We start from the raw sequence: 21,073 nt of genomic DNA, 5'->3' as shown, positions 1-21,073 counted from the left end.
CAGCAAACATGTTACTGTAGGACTCAGCAGGGCGAGCAAGGAGGTGGCATGCCAAAGACAGGGGAAAAGGCAACTTGTTTTTTCGTCAAAGTGAGACAGGAGTGAGGTACGGCCCTATCCCGGCAACACAGCAGCAACCCAGCACCTGCCCGCTCGCTGAGATGGACTCACTTATGGCTTGGGAGAGAGAGAGATTAAAGCTTTGAAAAGTCCCCAGGGCCACTAGGAGCTCCGAAAGGGGAGGAAGAACTGAGTGACACACAAGCAACCTGGTTGACGTGAGCCTCCCTTCTTCATCTGTCTCATTCGGTGGAGTCCACCCCAAAGCTGCCCATACCAGGCTTCTACCATGCCCCGAGTGCCCCGAGGAGTCAAAGGGACTGCGTGCTGTGCTGTGCTGCCAACCTGAGCAAGCACACAGGGGCCACAAGCTCCAGTCAGGACCAGCAACAGCCCTCAGTGGTTGCTCTCGGGCGGCTCTCACTACTGGGGAAGGCAGAGCCTGTTTTGGGCCAGAGACAGCTCGGGTAGGAGCAGACATCTGGCCGTGGGACCTGTGTTACCAGCAAGTTACGAGAGGTGCTCTCAGAGTTTACCTCATTTAAAGCCAGTAAGCTTTATCAGCCCCTTTTTCCCAGGACTTTCTGAGGGGGTGGAGTTGGCCTAGAAAACCTTCAGTTTACTTGGCTTGCATCTGCGTCCCCTGCAATATCCTATTCCATGCCAGCAAACCCAGGGCAGCAGGGCGGCATGGGTCATGTCTGTCCCAAGACTGGCCACCCCAACTTCCCCTTGCTGAGCCGATACCCAGCCATGGAGCTCCATGATACCTGCTCACCTTACGCACTGAATTTCCGGGCACTTGGCAAGTTCCTCTGCCAGCTTTGTGGCCCCACAGGCGCCAATGCGATTCTTCTCCAGACTGTGTTAGAAACAACAAGAATATTAAAACCCCAAACCAAATCAAGAGTGGAAAACAGCTGAAAAATCGCTGGCTCCTCCTCCTGTCCCAGAAGAGCTACACTTTTGCACAAGCACAGCAATTTACATCAGCCTTGTCTTTATGACTGCGGCCTTATTTAAGCAAGAATGGTGTGTGCAATGTTTCCTATGACCTCCTTCTAGCAACAGGACTTGTAAGCAGATCTCTTGCCCTTGGAGCACTCTTACACATCCCACTGTGAGCTTGGTGCCCAAAAATGCTAGTAACAAGTCCTCCTACTTCAGACACAACCTTCTCGCTTGTACCTGTAAAAGAGCCAGGCCCTACTATGTAGTTTCCTTGCTCAAGACAAACAAAACTCAGTTACTGACCCTATGACGTCAGACTAATATTTTCACACAGCTGAGAGATGGAAGACACACACCATGAATTCCGAAGTGCCAAGAGGAGGAAAGCTTCATGAACAGTTCTTGAGCAGAAGATGACAGTCTCTCCCGTTAACAGGGCCAGGCTGTGATGCCACCGGGCCAACGCATGAGCTGGCGACACCGACCCCAGCTGCTGGCTGCACTCCAGTTCCACCACAGGAGCTGCATCCCAGCTTCCTGGGAGCTCCTATGGCCCAACACTCACAATTTGGCCGCTCCATCCTGGGGACGGATTGCTTGCCTTGCTGCAGGATTTCGCAAAGGAAGGTGCTCTGAGCACGGTACCCATCTAGACCATCCCAGACACTGAAGAGAAGTAAAAGTCTGCAGGAAGCAGCTCACCTGAGGTCATTAGATGATATGAGTCATGTTCTAGAAATACCAGTTTGTCTTCCCTGACTCAAACAGGAGGCCTTCACAGACTAGCTTCTGCTTACATACCTACGCTGCAAACACCTCAAATAAAAAATGCCTCTCTGCGCTGTGCATCACCCAAGTAAGGCTGGCCCTCAGTGCATGCAGCAAGAATGCTAAGCAAGAATTTGAACTGCAAAAGCCTATTGTTGTTCCTAACATCCATCCCTTTTGGGAAGTGCTGTGGCTGAGGGCTCAGTGACAGAAACACAAGTCTTCTTCCTGTGGTTGCTCTCATGACTGTACTCACTCTAACATCTTCAGCTTTTCCATCCCTGGGAGAGCACTGGCCAACTCTTGGGCTCCTCCATCACCAAGGGCGTTCCAAGACAGTCTAAGACAGACAAGAAATCCCAACTGTGAGTCAGTTGATAAACACAAGGGAAACGACTGTGCTGTGATACAACCCCGTCACAGATTAGACTGTTTGCAAGAGCTTTGTTATCATGGCAGGTAAACATTCCCCTGCTTTACAAGTGTAATTTTGAAGAACTTCCTCAGTTTCACCACGTATTTCCATGTATGGTAAGACACCAGGGAATGTCACTACAGAGCCTGAGGACTATGGTTAGCCTCTGGAGTCCTGCAGGCCCAGGGAATGAGATGCAAAAGATGGAAATGACTGCTGAGCTTTACCCCAGGGCAACTCCTCCTTCTGCTGGTGGTATTAAATTATTGCAGCAGCTAAGGTGCCTCTCAGACCTGCTCTTAAAGCTGCCTTTTGTCTCTGACCTCTTTCGAAGGATAGCTTGCAGGGCTCTTGAAAGACTAGGTTCTTCACTGTCTGATGCATTGGCAAGTGAGAAAATTCTTCGGATCCTTTCTGTGCTACTGGCTGAACAGCCTGGCTATTTCTCTCTCACCTGGAGAACAGAAACCTAGCACGGCACCATCAATGCTCCACTACAATGCTCAGCTGAATGATCCCGGGGCCACCACACAGAGCCATTCCTCTGCCCAAGTCTGGGCATCTCCAGAATTTCCATATCATGTGTAGGAGTCAAAAACCAAAAGCAAGACAGGATCCAGCTTGAGAACTGGGGCCTTCCACCAAACAACTTCACGGCCTGTTCTGGGATTTCATGGGTATCAGCATATGGCTCACTGTGTCACTCACATTTTCCCAACGACAGAACTCACATATGCCTCCGCTGACAAGACCAGACCCCTCCTAACGCTACTGTTAAAGGAGAATCTGCCAATCTGTTAATAAGGCAGGAGTAGAAACTAATCACATGGTTAACTAGCCTTAGTGCCATGCTGCAAGCGACACCTATGCACTGAACATTGCTTTACACGTCCCACTACTCCACTGGAGTGCGTAGCGGTAGCATCAGAAGTCAGCTCCCCTGGGTCTGGCAATAAAATCCTGGCTTTGAATTAATGCCCTGAGTTCTACAATATCTCTGATCTCCACACAAATACATTCTGTGGGAGGGAGAGGAAAGCCTGGCAGGCTTCTTGCTGAGGTTCTCTTGGGCAGGTGCAGACATGTCACAACGTAGTTACCCCATCTATGTTGTTTATTGAAAACACATTAAACATCCACACATCAGAGCAACCCCTTTTATTTCAGTGTGGAGAGTGAGATTGCAGCTGGTAACATCCCCTGTTCATCTACAGGCTGAATTCACTTGGTTTTGAGCTCTCAATTCAGCCTCTACATTGCACAGAGAAGCTCCTGCTCTGCTCTGAGAGTCAACTGTGGCCCTCTTGTAAAAAAAAAAAAAAAAAAAAATGGAGGCAAGACTTGAACCACAGAAAACACGATGAGGAATTTGTCCTGCCTCTCAAAACAGATGCTAAAAGACCAAGAACAATGGGCAGAGTTTGACAATAAGTGTTTCCTCCACAACCCATTCAGCTCTTCACTTTTAGCTTCCAATACGCTGCTAGTTATACCAGGGAATTTTTAGCAGTGAATTTAGTCAACTAGTAAATTATTAGTAAATTTATCAGTAAAAAGTACTTAGTGGTAAGCATCAATAAGTATTTAGCAACATCAGAAGTGTACTGCAGTTGAAAATAAGAGCAGACATTAAAACAAGAGTGACCTGTGTGTTGAAGGGTCTTCCCATACACTCCCACACTCACGTTATCTCCTCCATGGAAGGGCATTGTCGGAAGCCGTGAGAAAGTGATTTTGAAGCATCATCAGTGATTCCACACAGTTTCAAGCTGAAGCAGGAGGGAGAGAAGACAAAAACAAGGGGGGCACAATGTGCTGGTGTCAGAACCGGGTGGGGAATACAGCACACCAACACTGTCTGCTGCGCTCCTGCCCTGGTAAGGCTACAAAGGAAGCCAGCCACGCTCTGCCCCTGCAGCCTTCAGTGCCCTGGTACTCACTCGATCTTCCGGAGGTGTTCAAAGCGTGGCAGCCCCTCAGACAGGGCGTGGATACTTCCTTCCCCAAGGCTATTTTCTGATAAACTGTAAGAGTAATGGAAAAGCTTTGAGTGGACGCAGAAAAATCAGGTACAGACAGAGAAAAGCCATCACCAAAACATAACTAGGTGAATTAGCAAGTCAATAACTAGTACTCAGACTAAAAGAGGACTCGAGACAGCAGGGACAAGCCAGATCAACACATGGCAACTCAGGGGCAATTCCCTGCTTGGTAAAATGGGAATGACAACCCTGCTCTAATTCACAACCTAAGTCCGTTCAGCAGCGAATTGTGTCCTGACAGTAAGGTGGGGTTACATCAGTGGCTAAAATGGACAGACCTGCAGCACATCATGTATTGCATCCGAAACTGGAAATGAGAAGTTACACTGGAGGTAAGGACTGGTGTGACTTGAGAGGAAATGACGGTAAGGGAGAGCGGGAAGGAGACGGGGCTCTCAAAGCCTCCGGGGCAGCAATAACTGCCTTCCAGCCTTTACCAGGGTGTGCTGCTCTGTTCTCATCTACCAGCAAACACAAGCCATGGCAATACCTTTCCTGCTCTAACGCACCTCACACCTAAATTACTAACACCTTAATTCAACTTGTTATTTAAAAATAAGCACACATCAAAGAACGGTGGCATCAAGGATGCAAGAGGAAGAGTTAATTCACATCACTGCCATCCTTTCAGTTCCATATTTAGAACTTCCATCACTCCCCAGGTTACTGCATACAGTAGCTCAACAGCATGTGGCTACACAAAGCCTGACAAACAGCACTGGCAGACAAGGTTTAAAATCTAAAGTGATCTAAGCTGCCCCACAGGCAGCAGTGACCTTCAGAGAGTGTCTCCTCTCATACTGCAAAAAGTTTCTAGGACAGGTGGAGGGATTGCCCTCTGCGGAGTCCCCCTGAGCAAGGAAAGAGCCTATGTGACAGCCCCGGGCCTGTGAGCTGAAATGATTCCCACCAGCAGAGTGATACCAGTCCGTACGTTTGGCACTATCCCAAGTGCACCTGCCATGGCCTACCTTATCTCTTCCAGCAGCACACATGCCACCAGGGCTCTGGCCAGCTCCATCCCTCCTGCTGGACCAATGTTATTGTTCTGCAAGCTAACAAAAGAAACAGAAGCATTGGACTATTATTTCAGAATGGAGCTGTAACAAGAGCTCATATTTAACTTGCCAAGAAGGTAACTACATCTTTTGAACCAGCGCCCGGTGCTGGTAATAGCCTGTCATCCTTGTAGATAGTCTTAAAGAAGGGGTCTGGAAAACAGGGAGGCAACAGCGGGTCCAGCAATGCGGCTAGCACGTCACATAGCTCCTGAGTTCAGGGGGAAAAACGACTGAGAGGTGTCTGCACAAAACAGGGAGGGACCACAAAAGGTGTTCATATTTATGCTTACATTACACCAGAATGAGAGGACAGCCAGAGGCATTAGAGGCTAGCATACTCAAAACCAATTTTAAGGGTTATTTTACTGTATATACAATGCCCGGATCATCTCTAAAGTTAACGCTGCAAGAGATTATGCAAGAACAGCTGATGTGACTTGATGCAGCAGAATAATTGCGGGGGGTTTCTCAATCCTGAAACACTTAAAATAATGTCTAAACAAGAGACTGGTGCACCACTGCAGTCTATGCCTTTTTCCGTGCCTTCTTTTTGACCATCCCACATATTCCCAGGATATCCAGCTTTCCTGGAGCAGAGGCTGACACTTACTAAAGGATCTTGAGGTTGGTCATGTGAGGCAGACAGAGGGCAAGTTTCACTGCCGTCCTGTCTCCAAAAGCATTCCTTGACAGTCTGGAAGGAGCAGAAATGAAACGTTACTGGCAGTGATCTACAGAGCCTCATTCCTCACCTGTGTGTCACCCACACGTATCTGTGACCCCCCATTCCTCACCCACATGTGCATGGGACCAGGCTGCAAGGAGCCAATGTCCACGATTCAAAGGACACTGGGAGTGGGAGGAAAGACCAACGAGGTTTTGTAATCCTGCGGCAGGAGTTAAAGAGGGAAGTACAACCGACTTGCGCTTCTCAGGAGCACACTGATCTCCCTTTCTGGCTGACTTGTCCTGAGATGGAATCAAACTGAAATTGCACTTTTTTAATACGTGCCCTTAGTCCAGTACACTGTAATCTGAAGGTTATATGAATGGCTCCAGCATTTTAACTGTAACTTTTTCTGATTTGTTATTTTTTTTTATGATTTTATTTCTTCAATATGGCAGAGGCACGGAATGACTGACAATACATCTGGCTGAGTAAAGCCTCTATCTGTCATCTTCGCTCCATTTTTGCAGCCACGTAGATTTAACGCTGATTTCTTACACAACACAGGCACTGCACAGCCCACGTGCCTGCGATACTGGCTATCAGACCACAGATTCAGCTCTTCCCCACTGATGCAGCGTGTATGGTTCTTGGGAATCTCCAAGAGATTGCAGTGAACAAGCAATCCCTAAGCCTCCCACACCAGCACCGCACATTCCGGTCCCACGTAGCTGTGAGTTTTTACCCTGCTCTCATAAGAATCAGTGGTAAAACTGATTTTTGGCTTTACTGGAGCCATATTAGATTTGGGTTTTATGCCTTGATTTTTGCCCAGCTTCCTGAAGGGATATTGGAAATGACACACTTACAGTAGCTCCTCGATGAGATTGCAATAGGCAAGAGCTTCCATCAGCTTTTCCCCTCCAGCAGGACTAGGACTGTTCCCTGAAAGGCTAAAAGAATCATGAAAGCCTCTCAGTGACTGAACAAGAACCAGAACGTATCAGCTTAAGGTATTTCACTGTTTGCCTGGCTTGGGTCACTGCAACGATGGGCTACACGAGGCTGCAGTGGTGTGTCCAGAGACACAGGGCTCTAGAAAATGGCCTGGGGATTTGCAGTGTTTTTGTCAAGTACTGAGTCACTTCTGCCCCTGCAGGTACCGGGGGGAAGGAGCAGTTTTCCCTCTCCCAGACAGAACTGGGAATTTCCTTTTCTTGTTCAAGTCATTTCCGGGTTTTTAATTTCGAAAAATTGCAAGGCATACCCCAGAGCTGAGCCTAACGAAGAGCCCGGTTGCTCTGGTTCTGTTCCCTTGGAGCAGGGGCAGTTTGAATTCACGTCTCCAAGAGCCTTGTCTAGAGACTGTGCCCTCGCTTTGACAAATTCTCAATTTCACCTCTACTTCCACTAGTAAAAGAAAGCCACCACACTGGGAACCCCACACAGCCTGAGGAAAGGTGCTGCGTGGATCTGAGATTTGTATGATTCCCCACAAGCTCGCGGATTTACTTCCCAGAACACAACTGAGCCAGAGATCTCTCTGTTCAAACAGCTGGTGAAGGCCAGCAAATGCCCACTGCTGTCTCTGGGGGTGATTTTGTATCAGGTCTTCAATGACACTGAAAACCCTAGAAAGGGGAACATTGTGTAAGCGAAGGTGGCACAGGGCTTTCTACGCAGGCTTCCCCACGGGCCGTAACTGAAATCGCTGCAAACAAAACAAAGGGGACTCACTCGATTCTCTTCAGGTTTTGCATTTCCAGCAGGACAGCCGCTAGATTTATCAGGCCTGGATCTCCAATTTTGTTGTGGCTTAAACTTTAAAGAGAAGAAAGGCTGTGTTGTAAAGGAAAATGCTAAGCATCAGGCAAAGTATGAGATCTTATTTAATGTCTCTCATCTGCTGGATGACGCCTCTGACCTTGGCAGCAGAATCAGAGCGCTGCTTCTCTCAACTATCTCATGAAAGACTAATAGCTGTTAATGAGGCTTTAAAAAAAAATTGCAAAGAGCAATCAAAATCACTGGATCTTGTTAACGGATGGGAAATTACTTCAGCCAGAATACCAAGACAGGAAACAGCTGGCTATTATTTTGCAAACTACTACAGTGGAGAATGGACAGAATCTGGCTAGAGAGAGGGGCAGAAAAGCAGAGCAAGCCTGGGGTTAGCCCTAGATTCAGATCTTCTCAGAGTGGGGAAGTGCTCGGTCCAAGGCTCTCCCAGAAGAGAAGGGGGCCTCTGGCCCTCTTCTGGATCCCAGGGATTCCAGAGATTTAAAGCCAGAGGCTGTTTAATCCATTTTCTTCTATGTGACTGCAGCAGAGCGGGGTTAGACCAAATTCTCCTCATCAATCAGTCTCTTATTTCCTCTAGCCCAAGGTACCTCACAGACGAGCATTTTGCAACTTTCCTGCCTTTGTTACAACATTGTGTAAAAGCACATCTGGGTCTCTCCAAATGCTGGCACTAGTGGTCACCTCTCTGCTGTGAGAGACTGCAAAGAAAGGAGAAACTTACTTGATTTCCTCCATGTAGCGCATATTCCTCAAGGCTTCTGCTAGTCTGGAGCAACCATCATTCCCAATACTGTTATGGTTCAAGCTGGAAACAACATCCCCAGGAAAACGGACGTTAAGCTAGCGTTATTCAATATCACAAGCCGGGCCAGAGGCGAGCTGCCGTCACATACTTACATAAGCCTTTTCAGAGACGGCATTTCACGAAGTCCCAGCACAAGCTTAGGAACTGCAGAGCTGCTGAGTTTCATGTCGCCCAGGCTAAAAGGTGAAATAACACAGGAACACCTAATTACCCACAGGCAGTCGTGCAAGCACTCACAGCAGAGGAGAGCAGAACAAAAGCGGAAGAGAACTGGGAGTGTATTCCAGACACTGTGAACAGTTTTCGATTTTATTCTCTAGTGCAACTCTACTGGATGTGTTTGGATCCTAATAAAATACCAAGAGAACCCCAAATCTCTGGAGCAAGAACCCAGCTCCTCATGCAGCAAGGTGCCACTGTGACCACAAGATGGCAAAGCTCTCGCAAGAGCGACACACGGTCCCATGGCACTTCATAACAGAAGGATGCCTTGCACGTGGGCACCTGGAAAAGCCATCTCTGTGTGCAGGCCACTAGATGATCCTTCAGGATTGAAATGCTGGCTCTCGGATTGCTGCACAGGAAACACTGCCTCTCAGCTGGGACATGACCCATGCAAAAACCAGCTACCAAAACACTTTCTTTCTCCACTGGACATTCCCTGCTACAGACTACTGATCTCTGTCTCTCTCACTCATTGTTCATTGCAAATAAGAAGGAATTGTTGGTTTTTTTCCCATCTGAAGTCCTCCATCCATCAGGAAAACCACATATGTCCACAGCACAGACAGAAGAGAGGCTACAGTTTAAGTAAAGCTTCTAGAACGACCTGGCAAACTCTGGACAGCTTGATAACACTCACTTGAGCTCTTCAATGGCCTGGCATTTCTGCAAGCCCATGATCAAGTAATCGATTCCAGTTGGCATAATACTGCTAGAGGTAAACCTGCAAAACAGCAAGGATCAAATAAGAGGGTCAGGTCTCTGCACGCTGAGAAAGAGTTTACTTCACTGAGAGGTAAGCTGCCCCATGCCAAACCCCAGCCGGCATAGACACCAGGGACCAGTAAGTTTGGAGAGGTTTCCACACCTCCCATGTACAGGACTATGAGGATTAGGTAGCGCAGAGATGTTCACATGATGTACCATGTACCAAACAGCACGGTCTCTGCCTGGGCCAACCAACCCCCAGCACCTCACTGGGCAGAGATGCCCTTTATAAGCTTGCATCTCGCAGGCAGTTGAAGAAGGCTATGAGAAGGACTGAATGCTATTCATACCAAAAGAAGTTCTTTTACGCAGTAGGGTAGTATAAAATGACCTACAATGTAAACAAGAGCCAAGGTCTCAGTCTCAAATGGCTTTCACTTCAAAAAAGGGGCAGAGGAAAACACTTCAGGCAGATGGTGCCCCTATAATCACCTTCAGCATGAACTGCAGAGAGCTGTTGAGTTCACAACCTAGACACGTCTCAGGAGAGATTACAGAGCTTGTGGCTGTATTCCAGACAAAGAGTGTTTCAGAGAGGATCAGGGCGAGGCACAGGGTTGAGCAAAAGATAAAGATGTGGAAAAGACCTCATCTGGGGACATACCCAAACTTCTTCAGCTCTGGGAGAGGCAGCAAAATCCTGACTAGCATTTCTGCTTCATCGTTGTGGAGCTCGACATGAGACCATCTGCAAGAACAGAACAACAGATGTGGGCTATGTCCACTGATGACGAAAGGTCTGTACTGAGCCCACAACAAAAGCACAGCAGTGCTTTTGACAGTGAAGAAGTGTCACAACACTGACACTTGACAAGGTCCCACGGGAGTTGCCAGCCACAATAAGAGAGTACAGGTTATCTGGGCACAGGGGAGATCGAGATGTCTTCAAAGGATACCCCAGGAAGCCACTAGGTCTATGGGTCTTTTCTGGTCCATCCAAACACTCTAAGAAGGGGACCCAGAGGTTAGTGACTGGGACCTTGCACTGGCCTCACCCTTGCCCTGCTGTGTGCTCTCCTGCACACACAAGGACAATCTACTCCCTTCCCAAAAAAAATCCTCTACAATGCCTGACAACTCACCTCAATTCCTGAAGCTGAGCACATTTTTCATGAACCCTTTGGTAAAAGCAAGCTTGCTTGATTTCCGGCTTGTACAGATTCAGTCTGCAGGATACAAACATACAAGGCAATGGTCAGTGATCGGCAGATGCCTACTGCAGCATTTGGTGCCCCTTAGGGCCAGGCTTGGGAATAGAGCAGAGTTTTGCAAGTGCCCTCCCTGGGCTCTCCCGCTATGTCCCATCTACACCACAGTTCAGTGGAGAGAAACAGAGCCCTTCCCCAACTGCACGAGAAGACAACTGCGGCCTTCTTCAGCTACACAAAGGGAAAAAGACACTAATGCTGTTCCCTCTCTTCACATTCACGCAGAAGCCAGCGTGTTGTAAGAGTCTTCAAAGTCCTCATGCCTCCTGAGCGCTCCTGGTCCTGCAGGGAAGGCAGGTAGATTTTTCTGCCTCGTTCAGGTCCAGTATGGGCCTGAAGGAGGGTGCGTGAAAGACACATACATGCACATGAATAATGTTCCTTCTGCATGTGTGGCACAGAGGCACTCCGAACCGATGGAGATCAGAGCCCCAGACACTCTGAAGATATTTTTCATCCCGTGGTGAGTTTCAGAACAAGCAGAAAATAATGACAAATAGTCACTTTCTTACCTGCAGGTGACTGATTCCAGCTTCTCTGGGCAGCGTGGGAAACTTACACCTAATTGGAAGAGGGTTTTATCTTTACATATCCTGGAAAGGTAGAGATTAGAGAACATCATCAGCTTGTGAACCCTTGAGGGAGGGCAAATGCTATTTTCCAGACGAAAAATCAGGAGGACTGGATGGGACAGGACTATGCTGGTGGATGAATGCTAACCACCTATCTCTGAAGAATTTTGCAGTATTTAAACTAGTTCCAAAGCCAGCCTAATCTGGGCACCCTTTCTCCCAAGGGAGACCAGGAATATGGTCTCCTTTCCACTACACCTACTAAGGTGTGCAACCACAAACCTTCTGTAAGCCCTTCCACCCACCAGACATTTGGGGCAAACTTGTTTCAAGTTGGCTAATGGACAAATGCATCAAAGACAGAAAATAAAAAACAGAAGAGCAAATTAAAGTGCTGGCTACAATCCCATTTCCTTGAAAGTATCAGGCTAAAAGAAAATATCTAAAAGATAGGAGAACTCAAGGTGCTACTTACGTGATCTCAGTAACGTTTCCACAGGCCTGGAAAGCCAGCTCGAGAAGGTTTGTGACACTTTCTTTACATACCCACGGCTCTTCTATGCTGCAAAGCAGAATATAAGCAGCTCTGCTTTATTCACGTGCATGGATCCGTCTCTGCCTCTGTCAGCTGAGTGCTCAGCACCCCAGTATATACAGAAAGGCTGCTTTGCTCATCAGAGTAACGTCTACATAGGAAACAGGGTGCAAACTGGGAACAAATAGAGAAGCAGCCCAGCTTCCCTGCAGAGGAGAACACAAACATCAGCTTCCCTCCCACCTGCCTACCACTGACAGCAATGAGAGGGAGCCTGACCCCACTTCACGAAGTGAAGAATTCATTACGCAGGTGAACTGCGGGATGCTGTGGCGAGGACACAGTAGGAATGTGTTCACCAGAACTGGGAATCTTCTTTATAAGGCAGGCAGAGGTCTAGAGACACAGCTTTACATGATGCTTAGTAGGAATCAAGGAGATAAAAACGAAATACCGCTAACTTAGAATCCCCCTGGGAATTTCTCAGGCCAACGCAGTCTATCTTTGGAAGATTGCACTTTTGGTTTTGATGAAAGATCTTAGATGATCTTAGATGCACAGACTGTCCTTAGACCAGCATCTAAAACAACACAGTGACACAGTACCTGATTTTCAGAGGACCCGGGTTTTTCCTCAGTGAATGCAAAAGTCTCTCTGCAGCTTGGACTGTCACGTTGTTATTTGAGGATCTAGAACCAAAGGCCATTGTAATGAACAGCTCACAAACGAGCCCAGCCAAACGGGTCCAAGCAGCCATTAACTCACATGTACTCTGTCAGACCAGCGCACTTTTCCAGGAGCAAGCACAACTTTTCCAAGTGCTCTGGATGAAAGTTGCACTCTGCGAGTCTGAAAGGATGCAAAAGAGAACAACCTTAGTCCCTTACAAACAGTTCAGGCTTTCAGATGCAGAAATCTCAGGCATCACAACCTTTCCCCACAGAGAAAGGAGGATGCCACCGCAACCTTAAATGCCTTGCAGACATTCAAAAAGATTGCGGCAACACTTCAAAAGCATCTGTTGAGATGTTCTGATACAGCATATGCGTATGCTAATGGTGCAGCTTTTTGTGACAGGGACTGCAGGGACACCTACAGGTTCCTAGGTGAGGAGCAGTCAGTGGGGACGCAGTGAGAGAGAGGGATGCAGGATCCTCTGTGACATGAGAAAGCTCTTCTCAGAGAGTGAATCAAAGGAAACTTATTGTCTATTAGTGCAAAATATCACTCTACCAGGAGCTAGGGAGAACAAGAGGTTTTGTCTGCCTTGTCCCTAGAAAAAGGATCCCACCTTTGCCAAAGGAATCACAAAAAAAAATGTTTGTACCGTTACCTCAGAATCTTTCTTGGGTCACCTCTGCTTGTCAACTTGATGATTAAAGTTGCTTTGGAGCACAAACTGCACAGAAGACATGTGAGTGTAAGATTTGAAGGGAAAATGACTGCTTTTCCCAGCAGTCAGAATTTAACAATACATCAAACTGCACAAAGCAACACAGCACAGGAGTGACAGAGGTACCTGGCCCAGCTCACCTTTCCCTACGATAAATCAGCCCAGGGAAATGCTTCAATAAGGTTTCACTAATGTTAAATTGTCATAGGACAGCACTGGTGGCTGGAGAAACAATCCTGCCCTGCTTCTGCCTGCCTCCTCCTGGCCCTGCACACCCTGCCAAACTCTGGGGAGGGCTAAAAGAGGAGACTGATCTGCTTTAACACAGCCCTGCCAAAAGATTCACATTTAACTGCAGGAATGAATGGAAGTGACCCTGGTTAAATTTGGTTCACGACAGACCAGCTACTCCACGTGAACATAAACGTTGATAAGGGCAGATCCGCAGCACGGCCCAGCCTTGTGACTTGAATCCATGAGAAAAAGCAGTTGATGCCAGTGCAACAAGCCCAGAACCCATGGGCTATTTTTGCCAGAGAGGAAAAGAGATAAAGACGCAAACCCAAGTAAAGAACATTGGAAGTCGCTTTCAACAGACTCACTCTGAAACCTCGAAACGCTGAAGGGAGTTAGGAACAGCATTTTTAGAGAGCAAATGATGACTCCTGCACTAAAGACGTTCATTTACAGATACATATATGACAACAATTAGTACAGCTGAATACCTGTGTCTTTATACACAAAAATGACTGGGCCCTGTGGGACAACTGTTCTGCTAGCTTCCTCCTTGGCAGCTATGTTTGGCCAGTAGAAACGGACATAAACAAAAGCTTTGCATGCACTTATACATAAAGGTAGTTGAAAACGCGGCCCTCAGTATTAGCTGAAGAGCACAACCTTCAGCATCGTTAAGAGGAAAACGTGCAGGGAAAGTCAGGAATTAGTCAGGAGAAACACATACCTGACTTGAACTTCAGTAGTATTTCCAGATGTGGCAAAGGCATTTATGAGATGCAGAACTCCATCCTGAGAAATCCTATTACAGCTGAGACTGCACAGAAGAGAAGGAAGGTTTTTCAGGTGTTGTCCCCAGGCTCCTCAGCCACAGACGCAAGACTCAAATTGCCACCGAAGGCAGAACAGTTTGTGGGGTGCTGGGCCCCTTTGGGCTGGGCTAAATGCACCAAACCGCTCCAGGACACAGCACTGACGACTTGGGTGACACAGCCAACTTCTAGCTTGCCTCTTTGCACTACAGAGGCAGACGACTGCTGGAGAGCTGTTTCCCCACCAGAAAGGGGAGAGGAGAGCTGGTGTAGGGCACAGCTAAGCTCATAGCACCTGTGGGCCTTGAGTTATTTAAAGAGGACAACGTACAGGGAAAAGCGATGAACTGAAAACTCAGGGGACTGGGTCAACTTCTGTCACGCTGCTCTGGGCCTTGTTATCTCCTGCTGATGCTAATAGACTTTTACTTACTTCAGCAGGTTTTGGATGAGACTTTGAGTCACCCTGGCCTGGAGGTCTTGAGTTGTGCTCACGGCTCACTCAGACCTTACCTCCTAAGGCAGGAGTGGGCAAGGAGCATGATTTCAGGAGGGACTGCGTGAACACCTTTCTGCTGGGGTACCTCACATTCACGGTGTGTTTTCTTACTTGAGGGAACAGGTAACAGGCACTCGATGCAAGTGGTCCAAGAGGCACCTCAGGCCTTCATCTCCTAGCTGATTCCTGGAGAGACTGAAAGGCAGAAGAACAAGGTGGCCTACCAAAACTCAGCCTTTTCAGCAGCAATGCTCCTCTGAGAAGCTTTGAAGGAAAAAGCCAAACTCCCTGGACTTAAATCCCAGCTCTGCCATTAAAGGTCTATCTAAAACAAACTGCTGCCCTACAAATCTACCGCATGCATAAGCTCCAGAGCAGGCTCAGACGAAGAGCTCCGAACACAATCTCAGAGCAGGGCTCAGATCAAGCGACAAACATCTCAGAACAGCCACAGCGTAAAAATCCCAAGGAATTTTTCCCACCAGCTCAAGCACTCTTAAGATATATACATAACAGAGCTTTATGATTAAGGGATATGGTCTAAGGGAGAACTTTGTAGAGTGGAGTTGATGGTTAGACTCGATGATCCCAAGGGTCTTCTCCAACCTAAATGATTCTATGATTCTAATCACTTTTTTTTCTAAATAGTCCGAACGAGCACGCATACGCACACAGACAGGCTGGGAAACCCCAGGCAATGCCAAACCACGCCAACCCAGCGCTCCCTCAGTGACTCCTGTTCAACAACCCAAGCCCCGCTTACTCCACTTCTGCCGGCCACCCACGCTGCTCCAGGACTCTGCAGAGCTCATCTGTCTGCCCCTGACCAATGGCACAGTCCATCAGCCTGCAGATGAGACAGCAAGAGAGTTAAAACATGGCCAGCAAGCAAGGTCAGCCAGCTCAGGGAGAGCTGCCCATCAGCAGGCGCATTTTGACACCAGTCTCTGTGCAACATTCCCTGAGATGAAGGCCCTTAGCTGTGACGGTGTTTGATACTTCTCATAACACCTCCCTGAGGTTAGTAACGACAAAGCCCACATTTTAAGTGGGAAACAGATCTTTTCACATTTTCTGTTATCTCCTCAGTGCCTAACTGGAGGCGTGTTACAGTTTTCTTTACACCCAGCAACGACCGGTCCCAGAGAGGCTGCGGACACACGTGACATACACAATGCACTGATGCTCATATGGAGATCACCGCACAGAATTTGAGGTGCACAATTCAAAAACGCGTTGGCTAGGGCTCAATTCAGCTGCTTGTGCAGCAGAATTTGGTGCCACACAAGATGACCGTGGGTAGGCCAGTGGCCCAGAAAGGCACAGGACTCTGCCATCACAGTGTATCTCAAATGGTACTGAGCTGCACTTAGGACAGCTACTAGCCCAAGCTCTTTGACTACCAGCCCATGAGTTCTTAGTACAAAAGGGGATTTGGCTACCTGCACTAGTGTTTCAAACCTAATGAAAACAAGTGAATTATAATTAAGTGTCGTATGCCAGTACCTGCAAGACGTCTTTTGGCTTCGCGTGCTTGCTCCTAAATGCAAAAAAGCATTTTCACTTGACCTGAAGCGAACACAAAAGACAGCCCTTCAGCAATGCACTTCAAAAATGACAAGTTTTGTAGTCCTTTTAAAGCTGAGATGCTGGGCTCCAAACATTCTGCATGTCTTACCGGACTTCTACCAGCCTGATCCGCTCACAGAGATTGATGGAGTTGATAAGTAAGACAGTGCAACACGGGGAAAGTTTGTTGTTCCTAATACTGAAAAGGAGGAGAAAAAAAAAGAACAATGAAATCGTCTCCCAAGAAGAAAGGTTCCAATACACATGGCCCAATATTCCCATTGTTTACTTTGAGATGCAAAAGGTTGGATCTGCCCCATTTAACTCAAGATCAGTAAATAAGGATGTAAAGTTTTGAGTATTGACACCCAGCGTTCCTTTAACTAAAGGAGAATCTCCCCTGGTCTCCTTTGACTAAAAAGGGAGTACAGACCAAGGGTTTACACTGAACAACTCTTCTCCGGGGCTACTGGACCAGAGACACCTCAGACTGGAAGCAACCTCCTGAGTGAGCAAATTCAGTCTCTTGAGACACTGCAGCTCCTCCATCTTACAACATCTTGCAAAATATGGCCGAGCTCCTTCTGGGCTTTTTGTCCACATGGTGGAAGCGCCCTAACCCCTGACGGCACCTCTACAGCCTCAATTCTCAGCCTAAATGGCTGATGTGCTGCCAGGAAACACTTCTGGTGTCAAGTGTGGCAGGATGGCATGATCCCTGCAAGGGGCAGAGCTATGAGATATTGACCACAGGAACAGGTGGTGTGCTGTCACCACGTGTCAACCAACAAGTCCTACGTCTGTTATGGATGCAGGAAGTCATGTTCCATGGGACCTGCTAAGTGAGGATTATCTGGGATGCTGTGCCTCGGGTGGGTATTTCTCCTCCCGTACTTTTTCATTAAAGAAAAAAGGTTCAGTGCTGCTTTGGTTCTAGAAACAAGACAGGATTGGGTATGAGAGAGTTTCTGCATTTTTCTTGCCTAGCTAGTTAATCTACAATTACTGATTAATGCTCCTAAGGTATCCTGTGGTATTTGCACTTTCCAAATCCATGTTTGGTGGCAGCAATCAAAGCAGGGACCCCAAACATTACCTCAGTAGTGTCAGATGACAGAGGTGCGGCAGGAATCTCAGCAATCTCTCAATGCTCTGGTCACTCAAGGAATTTCCAGACAGACTGTAAAACACAGAAGGAAACAAATTCCAAGAGAAACTAGGACAATCTGCAAGTATTTCTATAAAATCTACATGGACGTGCACACACACACGTGCACGGGGGTGTTACAGGTAAGTTCTGAAAAAGGACATGTCCAGAAATACCCTGAAAATTGGGTGAGATTTAGTCCTGACCCCTATAAGTGTTTTTCTACATCCTATAGCCAATTAACATTCCAGTTGTAAGAGTCTTAGTTTTCCATTACCGCAAGTTTATAAAATGATGCAACTGATGTATTTCCTGCATGCAATACAGATATTATGTTATTTTTATTTATCATTACTCCATTTCTGTTGCAAGCAGAATTCTTATAAATTTCTTAGGGCCCAGCTCCTGTCTGGAGTGAGCAGCTCTTCAGGAGTTTGGTTTACGGCTCAGTGGGCCAGGTGCTCTTGCTCTGGCTATACTGCGAGGCAGGGTCTGCGGGAGTAGATGAAAATGCTTTGTGTACAGCCATACGACTGAGGAAGACTATGAGAACACACGCATGTTCTGGGGTGTTTACACACAGACATGGCAGACTTAGGAGAGGCAAACTCTGAAGCAGAGGGGTCAGTGGAAGGTGTGGGTGTATCTAAGCATCTGAGTGAAGTTTTGTGGGGGTTTTGTGAGAGAGACAATTTACACTAACTGCTAACCTGAACACCAACTCTTTCTCTGCCGGCTGGGGAGACAGACAGACAGACAAGGCAGGGTTGCCCCGTGCACGACACTTACTCAATTTCTGTCAGCTGGGGACATTGAGTCAGTATCTGGCACAGCCTGGTCACATCCTCAGGATCCACTGTGCAGTCGCTGAGACTGAAGCAAACAAAGCACACAGGAGCTTAACGTTTCCCATGACCACAGTATGGCAACGCTCTCTTCATATCCCAGAGCCTTACATCTTAGGACAAGACGCATAGCAAGCCTCTCATTTCCACTATGCATATTTTGCTAGCCACAATCTAGGGCTGAGAAGTCCAAACCTGTAACAACCAGAGGATTTCACCAGCTCTGAGCTGATTCAAGAGAGCCAGTCCACCAAAATACCATGTTACTTTGGGCGTTGCCTCACTAGAGCCACATCATGGGTACTTAACTTGTCTCAGGAGACTGGACAGCATCTTTCCCTGCTCAGCACTGTCTCAGCTCTCCCAGAGCAAGGCTAGGAATGGTGCCACCTATGTCCTTCTCCAAGAAGGAAATCACAGAAACCTTCCGGGGTGACAAACTGGCAGGTCTCCATGGGACAAACGTAGTAGCCAGCCAGATCTGTATCTCATTATTTATGGGTAGAAGCTTCCTCTGCAGGAAGGTAAGACAATCCTCTTGAGTCCAGCCAAGCAAAAGATGCACTATTTGTTTTCCCATATAGGCCTGTAGCAGTGAACATCCCAAGTCTATCCAAAGAGGGTGTATTATTCACCCAGCCACCAGAGAGACATATTAGGGACAGACCTTTTCCAGAGATGCCTCATGTTGAATCAGTCAGGAGAGGATATAAGCAGAGGAAAGAAACAGCTGCTTTCCAAGAGAGCTGAGCCTGGCCCCAAAGGCGGTCAGGGCACAGGAGACGGGTCTGTTCCTCACCTTACGCTACAGATACAGACCCCCACAGCCATCCCCCCTCCTTACGCTCCTGGGTGACAAAAGGAAGCTGGGGCTGGCATACCGAAAGCACCGTCCTTTTGCTTCATGCTTGGGATGCGCCAGGAAACTACTTCTCCATCTGCTGGTACTTCTGACCCTAGGGAAAGAAGGTTTACCCCATGAGTTGCGCTGATGTTATTGCCCCTTGCAGCTGACTCCCCACGCTGCAGCTGGGGAAGAGGACGAGGTGGTGGCAGTGGCCTCATGCTCCAGTCTGCCTTTTTCCACCACCTGCCAGAATTAGGTTCATATCATCCCCGTAAAAAAAAGGGCCTTGTCATCCCTCTTCCAGCCACCAGAGAGTTCTGCAGCCACTCAGCATTTTGTGCATTTGCTCTGCCCTGGCCCAACAGATTCCATACCTGCCATCTGCTCCATAGCCTCAAGCCACTGTCAATCAGCCATGAAACGGCTCACCCTGCTTCCACCACCCTGCCCGGAGTTTGGAGCCAAACAGCTCTATAATTGGCACACCCCAGGGACTCACATATCGCCATCTCTACAAGATGTCTCAAGGAGGAGTCTGAAAGGCTTAGACAGATGAATGGGCATGATTTTACCTTATTCTTTCCCAAAAGGTTAGATGAACCACCTGTGTGTGTCCTAAGCTGTAACCAGAAAAGAATATAATTAGGACAGAAGTTGAAGATACATGCTCCTGTACCACAGCTTGAGGTCCTAAATAGCAAAAAAATAGGAAAAGTACTCCTGGCCGTACCTGAGGTTCATTGTTTTAATGCGTTCCAGTGTAGACAAGGACTGAGCTAAGAAAAACACAGAGTTCAGGGAGATCTGGTTGTCATTAAGCCTACAGGAAGAAGAAATTAAATCAGCTGCTGCAAGCAAAACTACTAGCAATTTACACTGTGTCACGTCACCCACTAATAGCAATCCTTGTCCAACACTCTCAGAGACTGCTTCTTTGCCACTTTCTGCCTGTGTTTCCAACTACAGTTCTGCAAACACAACTCGCTCCGGTATTTTTTTAAATTTGTCCTTCGCTTTTAGAGTTCAGAGAATCACAGAATAATTGAGGCTGGAATGAATCTCTGGAGATAATCTAGTCAAACTCTCCTGCTCAGAGGTGGGTTAGACTAGAGCAGACTGCTCAGGACATTGTCCAGATGGGTTTTTAACATCTCCAAAGATGGAGATTCCAAAATCTCGCTGGACAATCTGTTCTAGTGATGGATCATCCTCACCACACAAGTTTTTTCTTATGATCAAATGGAACTCCTTGTATTTCAAAACACCAATGCGAGGCAAAAACTCTTTGGCTGTAAGCGCAGTTGTGGCAGTACAAAACCCATACTAATTAAGATCATGCTCAGGTCTAATAGGTCTATCACAATGTCTAGTGTGACCATGGGCAGTGTGCTTGATGCTGGGGAAAAAAACCCGGATAACAGCGGGGTGTTTTATTGCACTGATGTGAAGAGAAGCTGCAGGCTGTTGGTAATTGCAACAGTCTTGGCTTGAGAACAGTTCAATTAACCGAACAGGAACAATAAATACCTCTTTCAATAAAGCAAAATAGTGCTGTACTCCTTAAGCCACAGTCCTGTACAATGCACTTGCAATGGGAGTGCCAGGTAAAATACCCAGACAAACATAAGCCATCACTGCAGCTGAATTCAGGCTTCACTGTTGAAACTGGAGCTCCCCAGCATTTACCTTCCAAAGGTGCCCTCAGGAGAGGAAGGACTGCCCTCCCTCCTGGTGAGGAACTGGAAGAACAAAAATTCAGTGGCCTGCTAAAGATCTCTGTTGGCCTGTTTTAGAAAGTGTCCTGTTTTAGAAACCAGGTGCCACACCTGCATCTTCATGGAGACCACCTG

At 47.5% G+C, this 21,073-nt stretch overlaps 2 protein-coding genes across 3 annotated transcripts in view; one reads left to right on the top strand and one right to left on the bottom strand.

Moving 5' to 3' along the window:
* Positions 1-21,073, top strand: part of POLR2C (RNA polymerase II subunit C) — a 241,815-nt gene that overhangs the window by 81,989 nt on the left and 138,753 nt on the right. The gene's annotated exons all lie outside the window — the stretch shown is intronic.
* The window catches only part of NLRC5 (NLR family CARD domain containing 5), a 48,489-nt gene that overhangs the window by 3,168 nt on the left and 24,248 nt on the right, over positions 1-21,073 (bottom strand). For both annotated transcript variants that reach the window (XM_063333996.1, XM_063333997.1), the window contains 28 exons: positions 19,954-20,043; positions 19,796-19,843; positions 19,258-19,332; positions 18,321-18,404; positions 17,481-17,564; positions 16,494-16,583; positions 16,322-16,384; positions 15,579-15,662; positions 14,927-15,010; positions 14,232-14,321; positions 13,211-13,276; positions 12,643-12,726; positions 12,483-12,566; positions 11,818-11,904; positions 11,283-11,363; positions 10,645-10,728; positions 10,167-10,250; positions 9,435-9,518; positions 8,665-8,748; positions 8,489-8,572; positions 7,702-7,785; positions 6,834-6,917; positions 5,908-5,991; positions 5,208-5,291; positions 4,135-4,218; positions 3,880-3,963; positions 2,036-2,119; positions 839-922 (listed from right to left, as the gene is read on the bottom strand). In XM_063333996.1, coding sequence (XP_063190066.1) covers positions 839-922; positions 2,036-2,119; positions 3,880-3,963; positions 4,135-4,218; positions 5,208-5,291; positions 5,908-5,991; positions 6,834-6,917; positions 7,702-7,785; positions 8,489-8,572; positions 8,665-8,748; positions 9,435-9,518; positions 10,167-10,250; positions 10,645-10,728; positions 11,283-11,363; positions 11,818-11,904; positions 12,483-12,566; positions 12,643-12,726; positions 13,211-13,276; positions 14,232-14,321; positions 14,927-15,010; positions 15,579-15,662; positions 16,322-16,384; positions 16,494-16,583; positions 17,481-17,564; positions 18,321-18,404; positions 19,258-19,332; positions 19,796-19,843; positions 19,954-20,043 — 2,286 coding nt within the window. The remainder of the gene's footprint in view (positions 1-838; positions 923-2,035; positions 2,120-3,879; positions 3,964-4,134; positions 4,219-5,207; positions 5,292-5,907; positions 5,992-6,833; positions 6,918-7,701; positions 7,786-8,488; positions 8,573-8,664; positions 8,749-9,434; positions 9,519-10,166; positions 10,251-10,644; positions 10,729-11,282; positions 11,364-11,817; positions 11,905-12,482; positions 12,567-12,642; positions 12,727-13,210; positions 13,277-14,231; positions 14,322-14,926; positions 15,011-15,578; positions 15,663-16,321; positions 16,385-16,493; positions 16,584-17,480; positions 17,565-18,320; positions 18,405-19,257; positions 19,333-19,795; positions 19,844-19,953; positions 20,044-21,073) is intronic.

This window comes from Chroicocephalus ridibundus, chromosome 4 (assembly GCF_963924245.1).
Source record: "Chroicocephalus ridibundus chromosome 4, bChrRid1.1, whole genome shotgun sequence".
In the NCBI taxonomy this organism is placed as follows: domain Eukaryota; kingdom Metazoa; phylum Chordata; class Aves; order Charadriiformes; family Laridae; genus Chroicocephalus; species Chroicocephalus ridibundus.
The sequence above is the reverse complement of the archived record's forward strand: the minus strand, read 5'-3'. Positions and strand labels throughout refer to the sequence as shown.